We start from the raw sequence: 23,050 nt of genomic DNA, 5'->3' as shown, positions 1-23,050 counted from the left end.
TGTATGTGTGGGTTGTCCCCCTCTCTCCGCTGGGAATCCCTCCTGGCTACAGGAGGTGCTGCCTTTATGCTTCTTAACAAAGGTTACTTGGAGTCTCAGCTAGGATCACCCCATAGACTCCCAGGAGCCTCCCTGTTCCAGAGATGGCCCCTACCGATTTCTATTCTCTCCCGATTCTTCCCTTCACCCTTCTCCTTCTCTCTCTGCCCACCTGATCCCCACCCCCCACCCCCATTATCATTGCCACCCCCTCTCCCACCCAGTTCCCTCCCTCCATCTACTTTGGATGTCTGTTGTATTCCTGTTCTGAGTGAGATTCAAGCATCTTCCCTTGGGCTTTCCTTGGCTTCTTTGGGTCTGTGGGTTGTAGTATGGCTATCCTGTACTATATGGCTAATACCCACTTATAAGTGAGTACATACCAAGTGTGACTTTCTGGGTCTGGGTTACCCCACTCAGCATGATCTTTTCCATTCATTTGCCTGCAAATATCATGATGTCCTTGTTTTTAATAGCTGAGTAGTATTCCATTGTGTAAGTGTACCATATTTTCTTTATCCATTCTTTAGTTGAGGAGCATCTAGATTGTTTCCATTTTCTGGCTATTACAAATAAAGCTGCAATGAACATAGTTGAGCAAGTGTCCTTGTGGTAAAGTGGGGCATCTGTTGATTATGTGCCCAGGAATAGTATAGCTGCTGGGTCTTGAGGTAGAGCTATTCCCAGTTTTCTGAGAAACCTCCGGATTGATTTCTACATTGGTTGTTCAAGTGTGCACCTCCACCAGCGATGGAGGAGTGTCCTTTCTCCATATCCTTGACAGCATGTGCTGTCACTTGAGTTTTTGATCTTAGCCATTCTGAGCAGTATAATATGGAATCTCAGAGTTGGTTTGATTTGCAATTTCCTAATGACTAAGGACATTGAGCATTTCCTTAAGTGCTTCTTGGACATTTGAGATTCCTCTGTTGAGAAGTCTCTGTTTAGCTCTGTACCCCATTTTTTAAATTGGGTTATTTGGTTTGCTGTTGTTTAAATTTTGAGTTCCTTATATATTTTGGATATTAGCCCTCGGTTGGATGTAGGCTTTGTAAAGATCTTTTCCCAATCTGAAAACTGCCATTTTGTTCTATTTAACAGTGTCCTTTGCTTTACAGAAGCTTTTCAGTGTCATGAGGTCCCATTTGTTGATCTTAGAGCCTGGGCTGTTGGTGTTCTGTTCAGGAAGTTGTCTCCTGTGCCAATGAGCTCAAGGTTGATCCCCACTTTCTCTTCTGTCAAATTTACTGTATCTGGTTTTATGTTGAGTTTTGTGCAGAGTGATAAATATATGGATCAATTTGCATTTTCCTACATGTAGACACCCAGTTAGACCAGCACCATTTGTTGAAGATGCTGTCTTTTTCCATTGTATGGTTTTTAGCTTCTTTGTCAAAAATCAAGTGTCCATGGGAGTGTGGATTTATTTCTGGGTCTTCAACTCAATTCCTCTCCTCTTCTTCTTTGCTTGTAGCTTCTTTGGATAGTTTTATTTGGTAGATAGAAGCATTTGGGGCATTGTTTGGCTTGGTTTTGTTGTTTATTTGTTTGTTTGGTTGGTTATTTGGTTGTTTTGTTTTTAACTTTTTTTTTTTTTTGAGACAGGATTTTGTGCAGCCCAGGTTGGCCTAAAACTCCTGATCCTAGTGCCTCCACATCTAAAGCACAGAGGTTTATGGGAAGGTGCCACCATGCTCAGGCTTCACTTATTTTCTTGCTAACTCCCTTATTGTCTTCTCCTGTTTTGTTCCTCTTTTCGCAACTTTGTGGTATACCCCAGCAACATTATTTTCTAACCCTTCTAGGGATTTTTTAAATCTGTTAATATATTTCAAAAGATTTATATTTTTTTAAATTATGTGTATGTGCACAGGAGTTGGGTCACCCCAGAATTTAGAGGTACTAGAGCCCCTGGACTTGTAATTACAAAGAGTTATGAGCTGTCCACCATGTTACTGGGAACTGAGCTTGGGGCCTTTGCAAGAACATTCCACATTCTTCACAGCTGAGCCACCTCTCCAGCACCCGATTCTTTTTTATTTTCTTTCTTTAAATCTTCAAAAGCTTTTTCAATCTCTTTGTGTTCTGTTTTTTTAGCATTTCCAGTATTCTGGAGTACAATAGCGTCTCTGTCTCCCTCAGAATATCAATTATAAGATTTGCTAGTTTGTTTGTTAGGTGGTGGTGGTGGTGGTGGTTTTGCTTTGAGACAGCATGTCATGGAGCCGAGGCTGGACTTCCACTTGTTACGCAGCTCAAGATGACCTTGAACCGTTCTGTCTCCACCTCCCAAGTGCTACAGTTACGGGCGTTCACTATCCCTTCCTATAGGATTTTTAAGATAGCTTTTGATATTCTACATTTATAAGAATCTCAGAATCTATTTCTTCCCATAGACCAGCTTTGGGATGAGAGAAGAGAAAGTCTTGATGATTCTGCAGTAGGAGAATTGAGCAGACGGGAACAGCTGGCCAGAGAGACCAACTGTTGGTGAACAATTAGTTATAGGTACCAGTTGTTGAGGAGAGATAGAAGATGAGAGGAGAAAAGAAATATTGAGGCCCAAACATAAATTGTGCAAACTAAAAGGTCTTCTAGCCTTTTATTTTTAGAATTCTTACTCTAGAACTTTATTTTTCCTTTGCTTTCTCTGTTAGGCCAAACCCAATACTTTATTTAAAGTGAAGTTCAGTTTTTTCATTACAGATTACATCATGATTTTCTCATTTTTTACAATCAATAGAGCATTTAAAAATCAACAAAGCAAGAAAACAATTTAACAAAGAAATACAAACAGTTCTGTATAACTTACAATAAAGCATATAGCAAAAATCAATTAATGTCTAAGCAGTGGTCAGCACAACCTAATTATTATTTTTTAAACAATACTCTGAAAATTTTAATCATAAATTTCCCTGGACTAAAGCCATTGTTTTTATATGATTGTCATAGCAACATAGCTTGAAACAGAAAAAACTCGACTTACTTCCATTCCCAAACCAACAGGTGTGATATTCATCCTAACCTAGCTGCCGCGGGGTCCTATATTGTAAAATATCTGTAAAGCACGACGTTCCAAGCCTACCTTCTATTACTTGAAAGCAGATTCTAAAGAAACAAGTTTTACTTTTCTACAGCTAACAATATCTAACCAGGTACTGTTATGTCAAAGTCCTAACTTTCTTTTCAAGCAGTTTCTGCCTGGCTGATCACAGTAGTCGGAGCCAAAACTCTCTCATTGCCTCAAGCCTTTGGCTAGATGCCTTCTTTCAACATTCTTTTTGGGAAAAAGTTTTCCAGTGTAAATTTCATTAGGGCTCATAGTCAAAGTGAGAAATAGAGAAAAAGACAGTTTTAGGAGAAAAAGTAGATTTCAAAGTCGTATTTAGGCAAAATTACACCTGGGCAGTGGTAATCAGCCAGAGATCTTTAGAACTTTGTCAAGCAAAGCCTCAACAGCTGTTCTGGATGTCTAAAGATTACGCTGGGCAGTTGGAAGTCTTTGGAACATTGTCCAGCAAAGCCTCTACGACTTGTCCTCATGTCTGTGACAATGTCTTGTAGTGCTTCATATGGAGTCGGTCTCTACACTGTCACCACACCCACTCTGGGGAGTTTCTTACAGCTTTGATCTCCTTTCATTCTTACTCACTGTGTCTCCTGCATCTCTAGGAAGAAGTCTCCTATGAGGAAAGAGCCTGCGAAGGGGGCAAGTTTGCCACTGTGGAAGTGACAGACAAGTCTGTGGATGAGGGTCTCCGGGAAGCAATGCCCAAGATCATGAAGTATGTGGGTGGCACCAACGACAAAGGTGAGCACCCTAGAGGGACAGGGCTGTCTGTGAGCTCATCACATCTGAGGAAACATCAGGGAGTGGCTATAGACACGTGTAACTGCTTATGCCCATATCATATGCCCGAAGCTCATAGCAGGGAGCTCTGCTATCAGACCACTCTGATGTGAGCTCAGCCTGCCTCCCACTGTGAGATATACAGTGTTCTCTCTCACTTAATTCATGGTTCTTTCCAAGTACAGAGCCAGGTGCTCACTCTTTGGTGTTGTTGTTTGTTCTAACATGACAGTGTTCATTGTGTCCTTGCATTTCGGTGAACGGGCTAAGCACACGCACACGGTAAGCTGAGTTCCATGCAAGGCATGGTTGTCATCCGACTGGAGACTGCTAGCACCAGGCTGGAAATCTGTCAGCCCAGAGACTGTTGGTTTCAGAGGCTCAGTGAGCTGCGAGGGTAGCAGCCTCACACTCAATGCTGGTGAATGAAGATCTGTGAACTCTTAGGCCATCCCTGGCTTTAGAACACAGCAGGCCATGGTGGCTGTCCTCCCCCACCCCTCAGCCCCACTTCTAAAATGGCTGGGCTGAAGTTTCACATAAGGTACACCATGGGGGTGTAAATTGTAATTTTTTTTTTAAGACTGAGTTTTTACATAGCCTTGGCTATCCCGGAACTCACTGGCCCCAAACTCTCAGAGATTCTCTCTCTCTCTCTCTCTCTCTCTCTCTCTCTCTCTCTCTCTTTCTCTCTCTCTCTCTCTCTCTTCCCCCCCCCCTTTTTAATTTATTACATATACAGTGTTCTACCTGCATGTAATTCCTGCAGGCCAGAAAAGGGCACCAGATCTCCTTATAGATGGTTATGAGCCACCATGTGGTTGCTGGGAATTGAACTCAGGACCTTTGCAAGAGCAGCCAGTGCTCTTAACCTCTGAGCCATCTCTCCAGCCCCTCAGAGATTCTCTTGCCTCTGCCTCTCAAGTGCTAGGAAGCATGTGCCACCACACCTGGCTTATAAAATGTTGGACCCTTTTGACTTAGGTGGCCCTGTAGAATCTCTAAAAACTAGGTATGGGTTTTAAAAGAAAATGAAAATAGAGATGCTGGGCTTAATTTTTGAGTATTTCTCATGCTGGTAGTTAGAAAGATAGTGAAGAGCTGTTTTTAACCATGGTAATATTTTCTTGGGGCAAAGTAAGCAGGCTTTGGAAAAATAAGTTGACTTATAAGAGGCTACGAATATTTTTTCTTAACTGTTAAAGCATTTCTTTAGATGAAAATATGTATAAACAAAACACCATGACCAATTTCCCCCTCAGTTTTAACCCACTCGTTGCTGGGTTTCTTCAGAGCTTCACAGTTCTAGGGTCAAACCCTGGGCCTTGGGTGTGCTAAGCAAGTGACCTACTACTGACCTCCATCCCCCACTCTTGGATTTTGAGTCAGGATCTTTGCTGCCTGGAGCTCACGGCTCCCCTAGACACTGCTTCTCCCTTTTCCCCCCACTCCACCTCCCCCCCACCCCCTTCCTCTTGACTGTTGTCATTATAGGCACTGCAAGGTCTTTTAATGTAAACTGAGTGTTTCTACAGTGTCATATTTTGTCTCTGTTACTTATTGTTTTGTAATGATGCTCCGTGGTTACACAGCTCCTTAAGCATAGTTACCCATAGCTGCATTGTATGGCATCATGGGTCCCTGGGAGTGTACTCAGCCACACTCCTGTTTTGAACAGTCGCAAACTACCCTGCAGGGGATGTCCTATTTTCCATCCTTTTCCATGTTTTGTATTCTTCTCAATAGCAAGTCTTTATGTACCTACATTCTTGCTCTATGTCACCAAATAGTTTCGGCTTTGTTTTCTTCAAGCACGGGAGCTGGAGAGATGGCTCAGTGGTTAAGATCAATTAGTGCTCTTGCAGAGGTCCAGTGCTTAGTTTCCAGCAAAAGGAAAGGCGAGAGAGCTGGTTCAGTGCCTATGAGCACTTGCTCTGGCAGAGGACCAAGCGCTCAGTTTGTAACACCAACATGGTGGCTCACAGCCATCTGTAACTACAATTCCAGGGGATCCAATGCCCCCTGTGGACCCCCACAGACACCTACATGAATGCGCACACACAAACATATGAAAATAAATAGTGCTACCACACTCCTACCTCCAGCATATAAAAGATTATGTGTGTGTGTGTATATATATATATATTTTAAACTGCCTGAAATGTTTGTTGCTCATTTTTAATAATTGCCATGGAAGAGAAGTGAGATCCATGGCCCTCGGAGGCTCTGCCTGATGTCTGCTCCCCTCTGTGTTCTGGTGCCTTCAGGAATTGGCATGGGCATGACAGTCCCTATTTCTTTTGCCGTGTTTCCCAATGAGGATGGCTCCCTACAGAAGAAGTTGAAAGTCTGGTTCCGGATTCCAAACCAGTTTCAAAGCAGCCCTCCGGTTCCCAGTGATGAGGGTGTCAAGATCGAGGAGCGGGGCGCCATCACTGTCTACTCCACGTAAGGAGCTTCTTAGCACCTAATGACGCCAGCATCTGGTAGTCTTAGCCACTCCTCGGATCTTCTCAGTGAACATTTACACTGGCTCTTCACTGACTCTTAATTAATTTCAATGCAGAAACACTGAGTTGTGACCGTAACTTACTTTATTTAATTTCTTCAGGCTCTGGCACACATGCATTTGTGGCTTCTCTGGATGAATGCCTTGGCCTGTCATAGTAGTCACCTTTAGCCTAAGCTTTTTTTTGTTTTGGTTTTGGTTTTTCGAAACAAGGTCTCTCTGTGTGTAGCCTTGGCTGTCCTGGACTCACTTTGTAGACCAGGCTGGCCTCGAACTCACAGCGCTCCGCCTGCCTCTGCCTCCTGATTACTGGAGTTAAAGGCGTGCGCCACCACGCCCGGCTCAGTTTGAGCTTAAAATGAACGCCTGCATTAGCCATAGCAGGGTCTTAGAAACGTCCAATGATTGATATATAGTCAATAATAGTTTGGGGTCATGGATACATGGGAATGTAATAGCTGGGAAATAGATGATTTGCAACCCACACTTCCTTTGGTATAGAATAAGGAGAGTTTGTCAGAGCCCCCTGCTTGTTCCTGGCCTGTGGTCCTTTAAGCAAAGGACATACCCTCCCCCAGTGTCCTGTAGTTCTGTTTTAGGACTCCTTCGCAGTTACATTTCTTCACTATAGAAAGAAGTAGGCTCAAACTGTTGCCTGCTTCTGTTTGCATTGCTTTGTTTTGTTTTCTTGGTGCTGGGAATTGAGCCCAAACCCCCAAGCATGCTAAATTTATGGTCTACCACCAAGCAACCCATACCCCCAGCCCGGTGCATGTTTTTTTATTCTTTGGTCCCTAGGCTGCCCTCAGAAGTCAAGTCTCTTCCAGATAATTGGTGACCCCCTGTTTGTCAAAATCCCACTGTGCAACAAGCACTTAACCAGGTTCAAAAGGAAGACCAGAATCTTCGCCAATGGTAGCCATAGGTCAGGGGTTGGGTTCTGCTCAAGATCAGCTTCATGAAAATTAACCATATAAATGATCTTGCACCGGGCAGGTCCTGTCGCCTGAAAGCCCCTACCCCACCCTAAGATATTACAATTTAATTTCTCCTCCGAGGGTGGGATTTTGCTCCCTAGAGTGTGAACTTGCCTGCAGGTCATTCTTTGGCCGGGTGAACAGAGCCCCCCAGAGGACAGACTGGGTAATGCAGCTGCCAACAATGGAACCCCCAAGTCCTGCCCGTCTAACCCTCATTCAGACTTCCCAGCCTCTGTGAAGAGGCTTCTGGGAGCTCTAAGCAGGCTTACACTTACTCTACTCACCCAAGTGCAGAGTGAGCCCTGAGAGTAAAAGCATCCTTAAATCTTGCACCCTGGGTGTCTTCTGGTCTCACTGTCCTTACCAGCTCTGTCCTGCCCGTTCTCCTTCCTGTGCTTTAAGAGGTGGCCAGGTGCAAAGTAATAAACCGCTATTATGTAGTATGGTTCTCAGCTCTGCTGCAGAATAGCAAGATGGTGCCTCTTTAAGACTCAGTTCCCTCATCAGTTAGGCACCGCTAGTGTAACCAACATTCTGGGGGTTATTGAGAAAGGCCTACCTACCATTACTTTCTGAAGTACTATCCCAAAGTTTCTCAATGCCTGTGACCTGTTATTCTTTATCTAGTCATTATCTAACGACTGACACAGTTGAATCAGTTCATTCCTCGCCTCAGCCCCAGTGTGGGTCTTTCATCCTTTGGTCCAGTCCTTCCTCAGAAGCCAAGTCCCTTCTGAGTAATTGGTGACTCCCAGTTTGTTAAAAATCCCACGGTGTGACAGGTGCCCAGCCATGCACAGAGGTGAATCAACATCTTCAGCAGCAGGTAGGCACAGTCGCATGATGGTGGGTGAGGCATGGCAGAGGAGGCTGGAGCTGAAAACCGAGAGATCCCAACGTCAGCAGCAAACATGAAACAGAGAGAAAAGCGGATGACATCCAGTGACATCCTTCCTCCAGCAAAGCTCCATGATTTCCCCAAACAGCACCACAAACTGGGGACCAAGGGTTCAAATACCTGAGTCGGGGGGCGGGGGGCATTTTACACCCAAACCACCACAGTGCGGTTCCTTTTGTCTCTAAGTGTTTTGCCGATGCTTTCACTCTAAGCATGCTCTATCACTGAGCAGCACACCCAGCCACCTATCAAAGGTAGAGAGCAGCCAGGTGTGGTGGTGGACGCCTTTAATCCCAGCACTTGGGAGGCAGAAGCAGGCAGATCGCTGTGAGTTCAAGGCTAGCCTGGTCTACAAAGTGAGTCCAGGACAGCCAAGGCAACACAGAGAAACCCTGTCTTGAAAAACAAAAACAAACAAAGGTAGAGAGCAAAACTGTTTGCACCCATCACTCACCACAGATGGTCAAGCTAGGGACACTTTTCTCTCAAATGTTGACAAGGAAAATGCCCTGAACTATTTTGAATAATCCCGTGCCATCCCTGGCCCAGCATCCTTACCTGTAACTGCAGGACACCAGTGATCGCAACCGGTGGATTGTGAGTGAGGAAGCAAGACAGGAACATGGGGGCCATGGAGACCTCACACAGCAGTGAGCACAAGAAACAGACTTTTCGGGAGGCAGGCTTCGGTGAGACAGCTTGTTTAATTGGGGGGGGGGGGGGCCAAGGTTTGCAGGGTGATGTCCATCATTGGCTGGTGCCAAGGTGCTGGGAATGCCTGATTTGCATAAAGAGGAATTCCCAGGTGCTTGCTGGGTGTGGCCTTATAAGGAGAGAGGAGGTTTAACCTGGCCGCTAGACAATCTCAAGGGTCAAGGGTAGCAGGGGTGAGGACTGTAAGGCTTACAGCTCATTTTTAAGGTTTATTTGAGCCCATGCAACCTTTGCAATTAGCCAGCTGATTGTGTGTGTGTGTGTGTGTATGTGTGTGTGTGTGTGTGTGTGTGTGTGTGTGTGTGTGTGCATGCTTGTTTTACATGTGCATGTGGAGGTCTGTTCTCTACTTCATTTCAGGTTCTGAGAATCAAACTCAGGTCATTGGCTTTATATAGCAAGCACTTTTACCTGCTGGGCCGTCTCGTTGTCTTCGGTCAGTCCATTTTTAAGCTCTTTCAATCTGTAACTCTCCACGCCACGCATGTATACATTTGTTCTTGTAATTGGTGTATCACTGGGCCCGTTGTCTCAGTCTGACATATGTGTCCCTTTAGTGTGTCCTCCTGCTCCTTCCTGTGTTGCCTGTAGGCTGGTATTTGGTACTAGAGAGGAACGCAGATTGAGGAAGCATGTTTCCTAGGTGTTGAGCCCTGTTAGGGACTCTATGTCTCTAGGTGCTGAGCCCCAGTAGCAGATCCAGTGTCTGCTAAGCTCTGTTCCTGTGGCGTGGCTGGTAAGCTAAGGATGTTCCTGCTTATGTGCCTGTCCCATCGGAGCTCATCAAATGAGAATGTCCTCTGTGGTTGCATCTTCACTCGTCAGCTGGTATACGTCAACAAAGATAAAGTCTCCCCTTTTCTCTTGTTTGGTTTTACAAGCGTAGAAAGAGCAGGATGAGCCGGGCTCAGTGGCGCACACCTTTAATCCCAGCATCCAGGGAGCCAGAGGCAGGCGGATCGCTGTGAGTTCAAGGCCAGCCTGGTCTACAAAGTGACTTCAGGACAGCCAAGGCTACACAGAGAAGCTCTGCTTCAAAACAAAACAAAAAGAAAAAAGAGCAGGATGCATGGCTTTGACAGTTTTTTGGATTATGGTTTCTTTCCTAGATGTCTTCCCAAGGTGGTGAGCTTCCTCTCTGGTGTCATTTGTTTTGGTTTGATTTGTCGCTATCAACAGAAACATACAACTTTAAACATGCTGGATGCAGTGTACTGCTTTACACTTGCTCTTTGCTTTGTTTTTTGTTTGTTGTTTTTGTTTTCTTTTTTGGCTTTAAAAAATAGATTTGGTGTGGGTATAAGTGCTGATTTGAGTATGTTCTGCAGAGGGTGTGACGGTGAGAGCACAGTTTTATTGGTCCTTGATGTTCTATTTCTTTGAGTCAGACTCTTGGTTCCTTTTCTGTTGTGTGTACCAAGCTAGGTGGTCTGCACGCTTCCTGGGATTCCCCTGTCTCCACTTCCCATCACCCCAATAGAACACTGATATTACAGATGCCCTTGCTATGTTTCTGGCTTTTTTTTTTTTTTTTTTTTTTTTTTTTTTGGTGGGGACTGGAGGTTCAAACTCAGGATGCCACGCCAGCACTTCGGCTGCTGAGCTACTTTCCAAGCCCCTCCCTCTCTTTGTGAGACAGGGTCTCAGGACCCCTCACTGGCTTTGAACTCACTATGTAACCAGGGATGACCTTGCACTTCTGATCCTCATGGCTCCACCCTCTGTGTTCCGGGATTACAGGTGAGCACCACCGCACCAGGATCTGAGGTTTTTATCTCACTGATGTTCAAATGGTCTCATTTAGGGCCGTTAGAACCCGTGTTGGTTTCCAGTTGGTCTCTTAATCCTTTGACACACCTTTTGCCAGCTTTAATATCTTCCTAGCTTTCATACATGTCTTAAAATTTCCTGCTCTCAAGCTGGAGTTATCCACTCCTTTAAGACCCAATTCCTTATGATTGAAAAGGGCATCCAGGTAAAGGGTAGATTAGGACCAGGGAGACGGCTCAGTGGGTATAAGCATTCGCCACACAAGCCTTCTGAGCTAAGGCTAGTTCCCAGAACCCACATAAAAACACAGATGCAGTGTCATGCATTTGCAATTCTGTACCCCTATGATGTGATTCAGGGGTGGGGGGGTGCGTGGAGACAGGAGAATCATCTGGAAGCTTTTGGCCCAGCTACTTTGGGGTATACAGCAAAATCAAGAGATCCTTGCCTCAACAAAGTGGGAGGAGAGAATCAGCCCCCCCAACCCCCCAACCTCCCACCTCCGCAAAGTTGTTCTCGGACCGCCACATATGCACCATGGCACACACACACACACACACACACACACACACACACACACACACACCAACACACCAACATACATAGTCTCATAAATAAATAAGTAATAAAGGATCAATTAAGGGGCTATGGAGATGGAGCAGTTGATAATGATGCTTGGGTCGTAAACCAGAGGGCCTGAGTTTGGAGCCCCAGCACTTATGTGAAAAAGAAAAGGCCAGGTATAATAGTACACACCTCCAGGCCCAGTGCTTGGGACGCAGAGGCAGGGAGATCTCTGGGGCTTACTAGCCAGTCTAGCGAAATCAATGAGCTCCAGGTTTAGTGAGAGGCATCTCAAAAGATAAGGTGGAGAGAAATAAGGAAGACATGCAGTATTAACCTCTGGCCCTCACACATGTGTTTATGCACACCAGCATATGCGTACATGAGCACACACAGGAACATGTATATCCATTACATGTAACCCACACATAGAGTGAATCCCTGGAAGAAAAGAAGGGAGGGAAGGAAGGGAAGAGGGAGGGAGGGAAGAAAGGAGGAGTGGGTGGGGGCAGGGGGCAGGGAACCGAGGAAGAATTAAGGCAGGCCTGTGGAAGTCTCTGAAATCTAAACACAGGAAGGCAGTAGTTATCTACAACCGCGGAACTCGGAGGCTCGGCTAGATGGGTTAGCGTTTGAGGCAACCCCCAGGTACAGAGTGAAACATTGCCTCAAACAAACAGTTCGGAAAGTACCGAGTACTGCAATTATTTAGCCTTGCTCCAAGAATGCATGTTTTATAACTGAGCATACAATCCTAATTTATTGTGAGATTATTTCTGGGTTGGCCACATGGTGGCACCACAAGTCAGATGTGCGTTCACAGAGCTTGGGCCCTGTGTGTTAACTCTGGTTCCGCTGGAAGCAAGGTTGATAAGATACCAAGGCAACAGTGTTTCAAGTAATGCTTTGAGGATGTTTGGTGACTAAATTCTACAACCTTGTAAAGAGGTGTCCATAGAGAGATTATACATTAAATAGCAGAACTTTTTATTTAATAAAATGCCTTAGGAAAAAAGTTAATACTACCTGAATGCTTTTGTTTGGTTTTTGTTTTGTTTTTTGAGACAGAGTTTCTCTGTGTAACAGTTCTGACTGTTCTGGAACTCACAGACCAGGCTGGCCTCTAACTATTTCCTGAAAGCTGAATTCTGACCCCCATATGCACACCAAACGTGTGTGTGTGTGTGTGTGTGTGTGTGTGTGTGTGTGTGTGTGTGTGTGTGATTTGCATGCATGTATGTTTATTAGGTATGGTGGTACATACTTCTAATCCCAGCAGCGCTCTCATGAGTTCCATGTCAACCTGGTCTACATAGAAAGTTAAAGGCTAGCCAGGGCTACATGGTAAGACAGTGTCTCAGAGACATTTAAAAAAAAAAAAAAAAAAGAGGGCCAGGTGGTAGGGGAGTATGCCTTTAATCTCAGCACTTGGGAGGCAGAGGCAGGAAGTGTGCCATGCATTTGAGGCCATCTGAGATACATAGTAAGTATATGAGGCCAGCCTGGGCTACAGAGACACTATCTCCAAAAAGAAAAAAAAGGAAAGAATGGAAGTTGGAAGGGCAAGGGGTGTAGTTCAGTGACAGGGGCTTACCCAGCATGCACGTGGCCCTTGGTGTAGCTCAGTGGCAGCGGGATTACCCAGCATGCACGTAGCCCTTCGTTTGCTCTCAGCTCTGCAAACAATAAAGGAGAGAGAGAGAGAGAGAGAGAGAGAGAGAGAGAGAGAGAGAGAGAGATGGAAACCAGGAGTTGTTGTCAGGTGACCGATATTACAACCCCAGTTCACTCAGCAGCCATGCCCGTAGAATTGATGGCTTATGACTCATATGGTTTCCATGTCTGTAAAACAGAGATAGCAAAGCCTAGCTTGTCACAAAAATGAGATAGGATCATATATGTAAACGTCCACACATCACCAGCCACGCTGTGTTTCCATCTGCCCGTATAATCTCTATATGTCTGACCCGACCGCTAACGCTGGTGGCCAGGACACCAGAGAGCAGAAGTCCTCTGCCCTCTCACAGATCTTCCACCCTGGGCTCTGTGCTCAGTTAGGCTCTACCCAGCCAGCACTTGTTCGGTGTGCTTGGATGAGATGCCCCTGGTCCTGGGGAAATTGAGATTTGCAGTTTCTCTTCTGCTACACTCCTTGCCTGGAGCAAAGCTGCTGCATACACAGCTGGTTAGTTTTGTCAGCTTGGCACAGTCTAGAGTCACCTGGTGTCTTAGGGTTACTATTGCTGTGATGAAACACTGTGACTAAACCCAAGTTAGGGAGGAAAGGGTTCCTTTGGCTTACACTTCCACATCGTAGTCCATCACTGAGGGAAGTCAGGACAGGAACTCAAACAGGGCAGGAACCTGGAGGCAGAAGCTAATGCAGAGGCCTGAAGGAGTTGCTGCTTACTGGCTTGCTCCCCATGACTTGCTCTGCCTGCTTTTGTGTAGAACACCGAACCACCAGCCCAGGTAGCCTCACCCACAATGGGCTGGGTCTCCCGGATCAATCACCAATTAATAAAAAGGCCCTATAGGCTTGTTCCTCTCCAGTGGCCCTTGCATGTGTCAGATTGACATAAAACTAGCCAGCACACCAGGCAAGAGGGAACCTCAATTGATAAATTACCTCCCTTAGTTGGCCTATAGATAAGTCTTTGGCATTTTCTTGATTAATGATTGATGTGCACCAGCTGGGAGGTGCCAGCCCTGGGCTGGTGGCACTGGGTGCTCTAAGAAAGCAGCCTGAGCAAGCCACGGTGGGGGGCAAGTCAGTAAGCAGGGTGCCTCTATAGCAGCGTTTCTCAGCCTGTGGGTCCTGTCCCCTTTGGGGTTTGAATGACTCTTTTACAGGGGTGTTATATCAGATACAATTGCATACTTACATTCTGATCTATAACAGTAGCAAAATTACAGTAACAAAGTAGCAGCAAAATATCTTTATGGTTGAGGGTCACCACAACATGAGAAACTGTATTAAAGGGTTAGCAGCGCTGGGGAGTTGGAGAACCACTGCTCTGTGGCCTCTACTTCAGTTCCTGCCTCCAGATTCAAGCCCTGACTTCCGACAGTAATGAAATGCCCTGTGATTAAGCCTCATAAACCCCTTCTGTCCTCTTGCTCAGTGTTCTGTCACAGTAACAGAGGGAGAAAATTAGGACAACGGCTAACTCTGCAAACTGGTGTTGACCCCTTGTTAAAGTTTTAGACAACATTAGATGGTCAATCTGAGTCATCCGGGTTTTTTTCTTTTCCTTCCTCATCGCTCAGCAGCACCACAGAAAGATAACACAGCAAGCATACTGGCCTCCTTCACTGACTGAACGCCTGCTCCTTAGTCACCTCCTAACTTTCCTGGTCTTTTTAGTTAGTCCCTCTTATCGCATGCACGCTTGCTCCCGCTACCATGGTAACCACAGTCCCTTACTCTGACTTTAGATGAGATAAAATACAGTGCCCTGGAGGACAGCTTCTCTAAAGACAAGGAGGTAGAAACTTATTAACAGGCTTACAAAAACAATTTCAACACTTTACTTCCTTTTGGGAGCTCAGAGCACTTTACGAGCATTCCTTAGTGCTCACTCAAGCAACGCTGCGAATTTGGAGAGCTGTGGACACTGAGCGTCATCCTGTGTGTGCAGAGGGGAGGCCGAGACTGCCAGGAATGAGGCGCTCCTTGGCGGTGACAGGCTGAGTCAGATGGGGCTGGGCCTCCTGTGTTCGAGGCGCTGTGGTCCTGGCTGGAAAAACTCGGCTATCTGGCCTGTTTGTGTCTTTCTGTTACCAGGGTCAGATTGAGTTGGTAAAATGAGCAGAGAAGACAGCACATGGCTGTATTTCTATGACCCTCCCAGCCTTGTTTGTTTTCTAGTAGTTTCTATGGTGAAGCAATTCGGACATTTTACTTTTATTACAAGCATCATGTTCTGCCCAGGAATAGAAACAGGAGTTTTCAGGAGTAAACTCTTTGTTTTGTTTTATTTGTTTGTTTTTTTGTTTGTTTGTTTTTTTGTTTTCCCGAGATAGGGTTTCTCTATGTTATCTTGGCTGTCCTTGTAGACTAGGCTGGCCTCAAACTCACAGCGATCCCCCTGCCTCTGCCTCCCGAGTGCTGGGATTAAAGGTGTGTGCCACCAAGCCTGGCTTCAGGGGTGAACTCTTGAGTGATGGCATTCCCGTTGTCCTTCTCTACTGGCTCTCTGACTTCCAGGCATCCTTTAAGAGGTCCTCTTCCTGTGGTCACCACTGAGGGAGGTCATAGGACCCCTGAGAGCAAGCTGTCAGCTTTCTGAGCAATATCCATACCTTGGATCACTCCTCATTGTGACTGTAGTCAGTAGCCCCTGAGTGGAAAAACCTGGGTTTCTGCCACCAGATCCATCGCTTCCCAGTGAGAATCCCTGATTCCAGTTCTTTGCCTGGTCTAAGATTTTCCCTGTGTGTGTTAGCTTCCTTGTTGCTGTGACAACAAAAAGCAACTTAAGGGAGGAAACTTTCCACTTGGCTAAGTTGGAGATGGACTACAACTCATTGCAAGAGAAGGCTGGAGGCAGGTGTATGAGGTCACCGGCCACACCACATCCACGGTGGTCAACTCACACCGGCCACACCGCACCCATAGTGATCAATTCACACTGGCCATACCACATCCATAGTGAGCCACTCACACCAGCCACACTGCATCCATAGTGATCAACCCACACTGGCCACACCACATCCACAGTGATCAACTCACACCGGCCACACCACATCCACAGTGATCAGTTCACACCGGCCACACCACATCCACAGTGATCAACTCACACCAGCCACACCACATCCATAGTGAGCAAGTGGAGAGCAATGAATGCCAAAGCTCAGCTCTGTTTCTCTTTTCTTCCTTTCTTCTTCAGTCCAGGACCCCAGCCTGTGAGATAGTGCCAGTGAGATTCCCTTCTCAGTTAAACCCCACTGGAACCTTCCTTACAGGCACATCCTGAGGTGTGTCCCTGGGAGCCTCCAAATTCAGTCAGGCTGATGATAAAAATTAGCTGTCACTCAGTGTCAGACAGGCACTCAGATCCTCAGTGAGGAAGTGCCATGTGAGGGCTCTTGAGATGGCTCAGCTGATAAATGTCTTGGATGACAAGGCTGACCACCCAGGATGCACTTGGTAAAAAGAAAGAACCAACCTATATTCATTGTATGCATTGTGCTCTGTCCCCCACAGCATGGCACCATGCCATGCATACGGGCACCCACCCATATACACACAGTAAATAAATAAATGCAACAAAAATGATAAGAAATAATTGTCACATGAATATTTCATCTCTGCTGGCCCCAACACTGATCTGTGTGGCAAAAATACATGGTGAAATTTACATCTGTTCCAAACATATACAAACTTTTTTTTAAAAACACTTTGGGGTAATTGTTGTGTGTGTGTGTGTGTGTGTGTGTGTGTGTGTATGTCTGTGTGTGTCTGTGTGTGTGTGTGTCTGTGTGTCTCTGTTCCATGGGGAACCTATGGATGCCGGAAAATGACTTGTAGGAATCTGTTCTCTCTTTGACCACATGAATCCTGGAGATCTAACTGAGGTCACCAGGCTTGGTTTGCAAGTACTTTTATCAAATGAGCCATTCACTGGCCCCACAAACTCTCTTTCCTCATTATTATTCCCTAAGTGACACATTTTAACAGCTATTTACACAGCTTTTGCATTGCATGGGGTGTACCCCGTAATCCAAAAATTATTTTGAAGGTCATGAGAGGGGCCAACACTCGGAGGGTAAAAGTGCTTAGCGTGTAGGCCTGAAGACCTGGGCTTGGTCCCTGAGACCCACTGTGGAAAGAGAAAACTGACTCCCAAAAGTTGTCCTCTTCCCTCCACCTGTGCTAGAGCATATAACCTCCCTCACATATTGTACATGCACGCATGCATGCACACACACACACACACACACACATACACACACCTAATAAAATAAGGTATATGAGAGGACCACATGGGGCACATGCAGGTACTATGCTGTTTGCATAAGTGACTTAAGTAGCTGCAGATTTGAGTATCTTTGCAGGTGCTAGAATAAGCACTTCATAGATACTAAGGGACAACTATAACCTACTGTGTGACTCTACACTGGGCATGTGGCAGTCTTTTCTCCCTTAATTTCCCCCAATAACCTCTCAAGATTACTGCTGTCATCCTTACTTAATGAAGGACTCAAATATTCAGGATAGTAAAGAATTTGACCTTGACCGTGAGCTGGAAAGTCTAGGGCTAGGATTGGAGTATGCATACAGCCATCTTGCCTCCAGCTGATAAAAGGTGCATTTGAGCACAAAACTTCTAGACCTTTCCAAAATGGGTTTTGTTTGGGTTTTTGTTTGTTTGTTCTTAAGATTTATTTTACATTCAATTGAACAGGTCTGTATGTGTCTACGATTGGTTTTGTATCTTTAGGGGACAGAAGAGGGCATTGGATCCCCTAGAGCTGGGGTTATAGGTAGTTGTAAGCTGTTCGATGAGGGTGCTAAGAACTCAGGTCCTTTGTAGGATCAACAGGTGCTTTTGACCTCTGACCCATCTCTCCAGCCCATGAAAAATCAGCAAATGAGAGAACAAGAATTATCTGTTTCCACAGAACGGTTTTATATCAAGGCATAACGAGCAGAGGCGATGGGAACCCTTCCACATGTGTTCCCGTAGCTAGTATCCTCTTTATTTCCCATAGGTGACTCTCAAACACAGACATCACAAAACGCCATTGTCCTGCAGCCTTTACTGCTAGAAAGCCCTGGAACCTTATCTTCTGCCTATTAATCCAGTGTCCTCCTTGGTGAGGCTCAGGGAAGCAGAGCTCAGCCGTCTCCTCTGCCCTTCACTCTTCCATCAGTTTGCATGAAAAACCAAGCTGCATTCGTCAGAAATTGGCTTCGTCTCCATCCCTGTCCTCTGACTGTTGTTTAGACATTAGAATGGGCAATCCCTCACACATGAAGTCCTGGGTGACCCTGCAATCAACAGTCTGAGTGCTGGCAGAGCGTGACTAACCACTCGTAAAAGAGCCAAGCGTGATTCAAAGAACTCCACCAAAAATAATGTAGTACTTGGCCTCATGCTGGCCCGGTGCAAAGTCAGATTTTGAGTCACAAAGCTCACATTAGCCATAGGGGTGTATCTGACTCTAATAAAGAGGTTAGTGAGGCCCAGATGTAGAGTGGTATATTTAGAGCTGGCAACAGGATGAGTTTTGGTGTGGAGGCAGCGATACAAAATGGAGACTGGCTGGAAAGAGACGGGTTCTCTATCTCCTACCTCTGCCATCAAGTTAGATAACCCAATCTCAGAGGGTGTCTTTTACTTCCTAAAAATTAAGGAAATTTTTCACAATTTTTTAGAGAAGGGAGTCACTGGAAGAGGTTTCTTCTTTTGGGGAGGCGTGTGAAGCTTGCATGGGGTCCCTCCCAAGACATCCTTGGGTCCCAGCCTTGCTCAGCCCTGATCTGATGAAGCTACCCTTTGTCCCTGTTAGGACATGCTCAGTCATGACAGCGACCCTGCTTTAGAAGACACACAGTTGCTATCCCCAACTTGACAACTCCACAGTTGCTCCTCCTGGGTGCCTGTCCTTTCTGCGGGTGACAGGCTAAGAAAAGGAGCAGCTGAGGCAGCAGAGGGAGCCAGAGAAAAGGGTGAAAGGCCATGGAACAGTCAGCCTCATATTTGGCTCATGTTTAGCTTGTGACCAGTGCTGCATTTCATACCCCGAGTTATAGTTTTCGGTTGCAGTGCTGCATGCAACACTCATGACTTAGAGTAAGAACAACATTCATTGCATGTTTACGGGTGAGGTGAAACCTACGCCCCAAGTCTCACCTCTCTGGCATGCTTGACCTAACCACGGCCATGTCTTCTCTAAAAGATTTGCTTTCTCCACAACACCATGTCCCTTCTTAACAGCTCTTGTTCCTCTTATCTTCAGGCAATTCGGTGGTTATGCCAAGGAAGCTGACTACATTGCTCATGCCACCCAGCTGCGTAACGCCCTGGAGGGCACGCCGGCCACCTACCAGGGTGACATTTACTACTGCACCGGGTACGACCCTCCCATGAAGCCCTATGGACGTCGCAATGAGGTCTGGCTTGTGAAAGCATGAGTCAGTGAACGAACTGAGAACATTCTGGAAGGGTGCCTCTGTGTCCCCTGACTTGGGGTCAAGAGGGCAGGGACTCTTCCAGTTCCAGCTTTCCTTCAAAACCCCTCACTGCCAGGTTTCTGAAGTAAGCCAAGACTGGCAGCATCGTTCTTGTTGGGTTAGAAAATTCTCTGGCAGATCAGAAAAATCCCGGCGGCATTTTGTCAGCCATCTGGGTCACTGAAGACCGGTTTTTTAAAAATTACCGAAGTTGTATTTTTGTTAGTGAGCGAACATGTGGTGTATGCATGAGCTTTCGTCTGTGGTTCTTTTGAGAATCTTGTCTAGAAAGAAGCCAAAAATACAAATCTTTGACTTAAGCAGCAGACAGTTGCAAGTATAATTTTTCTCCAAGTTCTATAGTCCTTTAAGAAATATTTATTTGTGTGTATGTGTGTGTGTGTGCGTGTGTGTGTGTGTGTGTGTGTGTGTGTGTGTGTGTGTGTGTGTGTGTTTGCAGGTGCCCTCATAGCCCATATGAACGCATCCAATCCCATGGAGCTAGAGTTACAAGAGCTTGGGAGCCACCAGACTCAGGTTGCTGGGAACTGAATTCTGGTCCCCTGGACCAGCAAGCACCCTTAACCATTGAGCCATCCCTCCAGGCCATCCCAAGACGGCCAGTCTTCACAGAAAACTGTTGGTGGCGGTGGCTGTATTTAGAGATCTGGAGTTTGCAGAGCATTCTCCAAGGGTCCCAGGGAAAGAGGCTGCCTTCTCGACGCCTGGCTGTCTCTGAGCTGATGCTTACCAGGGCTTCCCTGCGGCGGCGGCAGCCCATCTATGAACAATAGCTGAGGATCAGGTTTGCAGCTGTGGTCCACCGGGGTTTTGCAGAAGTTACACATGCAGATGGAGAACAAAAATCACACTCCCACACACACAACCAACCCCGTGGGGGGGGGGGGGGGCAGGAAATTTCGCCAGGAAGATGAGGTGAGATCAGAAAGGGCTCGAGTCCAGTTTCCTTAACTAAACAGGACAGGAATGAATGAAATGATGCATAGTTTGGCCTGCAGAGAAGAAAAGGCGGGAGGGGAGTCTGTGAGCGGGAAGTGGGGAAAGGTGGCAAGGGAAGGAGCTTAGGGGTCATGAGGGGCACCAGACCCAAGCCCCATCAACAGCCCCGATTTAGACACCTGTAAAGAATCCCCCAGAAGAAACTCGGAGGCCACCTGTCCATGTTACTATGGGGACAGCAAGGGCTTCCTCCACAACGCTTAGTAGTGGGAAGAGCTAGGAAGGGGGAAACAGGTGAGAAGTAAGAAGAAACCAAAGCTGGTGACGCATTTGCTGGAGGCCTTCCAGGCTTGCTTCTGGGTTACAGCCGCGGCTGTTTTCTAAAGATTGGCCTTGGTTGCCCCGGATGCACTGTGCCCAGACTGTGACGCTCACTTCACATGCTTACTCTGTGTTGGTGGTAGCATCAGGATGTTCACACAGATGAGGAGGTGAGACTGCCCCCCCCCCCCTCCAGGCTTCCACACTGAACCCAAGACTAAGAAAAATGTAGCATAGACCCTTAGGTCATGTAAAGTAATTTGGATTTTTTTGTTGGTTTGTTTGGTGTGTGTGTTTGGGATGCCTGGCTTCTTATGTGCTTTTTGGGATCCACACTCAAATCCTCGTGACTAAGCAGCAAGCACTCTGTATATGTATATATATAATTCATATTACATCTAAATTATTATCCCATCCCTTGTATCCTCCCATTCCTCCCTCCCTCCCGCTTTCCCCCTACTCCCCTCCCCTATGACTGAGGGGGACCTCCTCCCCCTGTATATGCTCATAGGGTATCAAGTCTCTTCTTGGTAGCCTGCTTTCCTTCCTCTGAGTGCCACCAGGCCTACCCATCCAGGGGACATGGTCAAATATGGGGCACCAGACTTCGTGTCAAAGTCAGTCCCCACTCTCCACTCAACTGTGGAGAATGTCCTGTCCATTGGATAGATCTGGGTAGAGGTTCGAAGTTTACTGCATGTATTGTCCTTGGCTGGTGCCATAGTTTGAGCGGGACCCCTGGGCCCAGATCTGCCCATCATAATGTTCTTCTTGTAGGTTTCTAGGACCCTCTGGATCCTTCTAATTCCCCATTCTCCCATGCTTCTCTCACCTAGAGTCCCAGTAGGATGTCCTCCCCTCTGTCCCACTTTCCTGGTAAGTAAATACTTTCATGGGACATGCCTCTTGGGCTACTGTCCAAATATAAGTGAGATATACCATTTGACTCTTTCTGCTTCTGGGTTAACTCACTCACTATGATCATTTCTAGTTCCATCCATTTGTCCACAAATTTTGGGAATTCCTTGTTTTTAATAGCTGAGTAGTATTCCATAGTGTAAATGTACCACATTTTCTTTATCCATTCTTCTACTGAGGGACACTTAGGCTGTTTCCATGTTCTGGCTATTATGAATAAGGCCGCTTTGAACATGGTTGAGCATATGTCCCTGTTGTGTGCTGGTGCATCTTCTGGGTATATTCCAAGGAGTGGAATAGCTGGGTCTTGAGGAAACCTTGTTCCCAGTTTTCTGAGATAGTTCCAGATAGATTTCCAAAGTGGCTGTGCTAGTTTGCGTTCCCACCAGCAATGAAGGAGTGTTCCTCTCTCTCTACATCCTCGCCAGCATGTGGTGTCACTTGAATTTTTGATCTTAGCCATTCTGATGGGTGTAAGATGGAATCTCAGAGTTGTTTCGATTTGCAACAAGCACTCTTAACCATTAAGCCATCTCTCCAGCACAGTTTGGATTTTTTTTTTCTTCCCAAGAAAAATTCAAAGTACTTGTGTAGCATTGATTAGAAATGTGACCCTATCATATTTTAGAAGGAAACTCCTGTCCACAGTCCAGAAAATACAAGAAGGGGCATGTGGCTGAGTCAGGAAGACCAGCCTCATTCATTGTTAACCCCTTGCACCATGACAACTGAAAGTCCACTTTTGACCTGCAAAGCCCTATGTGATTTGATCTCTACTTCCCCAGCTCCCCTCCTTTCTAATCTCTTCCTCACTACAGTGTAGCCAACAATAACAACAAATCCCTTGTCACCTTTTTAGATGGCTGGCTCTCATCATCCCATTGATGGTAGCTTGAGCCCCACACCTTTTCAAAAGGTTCTGGAATTCCCTTGTCTCTGAATGCTCCCCACTCCCCCAGATATATCATTTACAAATACAGTAAGTATTAGAAGAAACTGGCAAGGTTTCCTTTTCTCACCTAGCAAGACATATACAAGCAGGTTGGATGGCAAATGCTTGCTTTTTTGTCTCAAGGCTGCAAAATGGCTGGGGCAGCTCCTGCTGTCACGTCCCTGCTCAAGGCAGGAAAGGACCAAGGAGAGGAAGCTGCACCTGCCACGTCCTTGGTCCCATTGTGTGAGAGAACAAAACATTTTCCAGAGTTCCCCCAGCAGAGTTCCACTAATGGACAAGGCTGCAAGATGTGTGTCCAACTTAGGAAGTGTTTGCAATTTGGGAAATGTGTGCAACTTGGGACGTGTGTGCAAGTTGGGAAGTGTGTGAAATCTGGGAATTGTGTGCCTC

At 46.1% G+C, this 23,050-nt stretch overlaps 1 protein-coding gene across 1 annotated transcript in view; it reads left to right on the top strand.

The window, feature by feature from the left end:
- Hebp1 (heme binding protein 1) overlaps positions 1-19,832 on the top strand; it is a 31,080-nt gene extending 11,248 nt beyond the window's left edge. The window contains exons 2-4 of the mRNA XM_051155480.1: positions 3,712-3,850; positions 6,157-6,337; positions 19,293-19,832. Of these exons, the coding sequence (XP_051011437.1) occupies positions 3,712-3,850; positions 6,157-6,337; positions 19,293-19,467 (495 nt within the window). The 3' untranslated portion in view covers positions 19,468-19,832. The remainder of the gene's footprint in view (positions 1-3,711; positions 3,851-6,156; positions 6,338-19,292) is intronic.
- The last annotated feature ends 3,218 nt before the right edge of the window (positions 19,833-23,050 follow it).

This window comes from Acomys russatus, chromosome 13 (assembly GCF_903995435.1).
Source record: "Acomys russatus chromosome 13, mAcoRus1.1, whole genome shotgun sequence".
NCBI lineage: Eukaryota > Metazoa > Chordata > Mammalia > Rodentia > Muridae > Acomys > Acomys russatus.
Note: the sequence above shows the minus strand (reverse complement) of the source record. Positions and strands in the feature narration are given on the sequence as shown.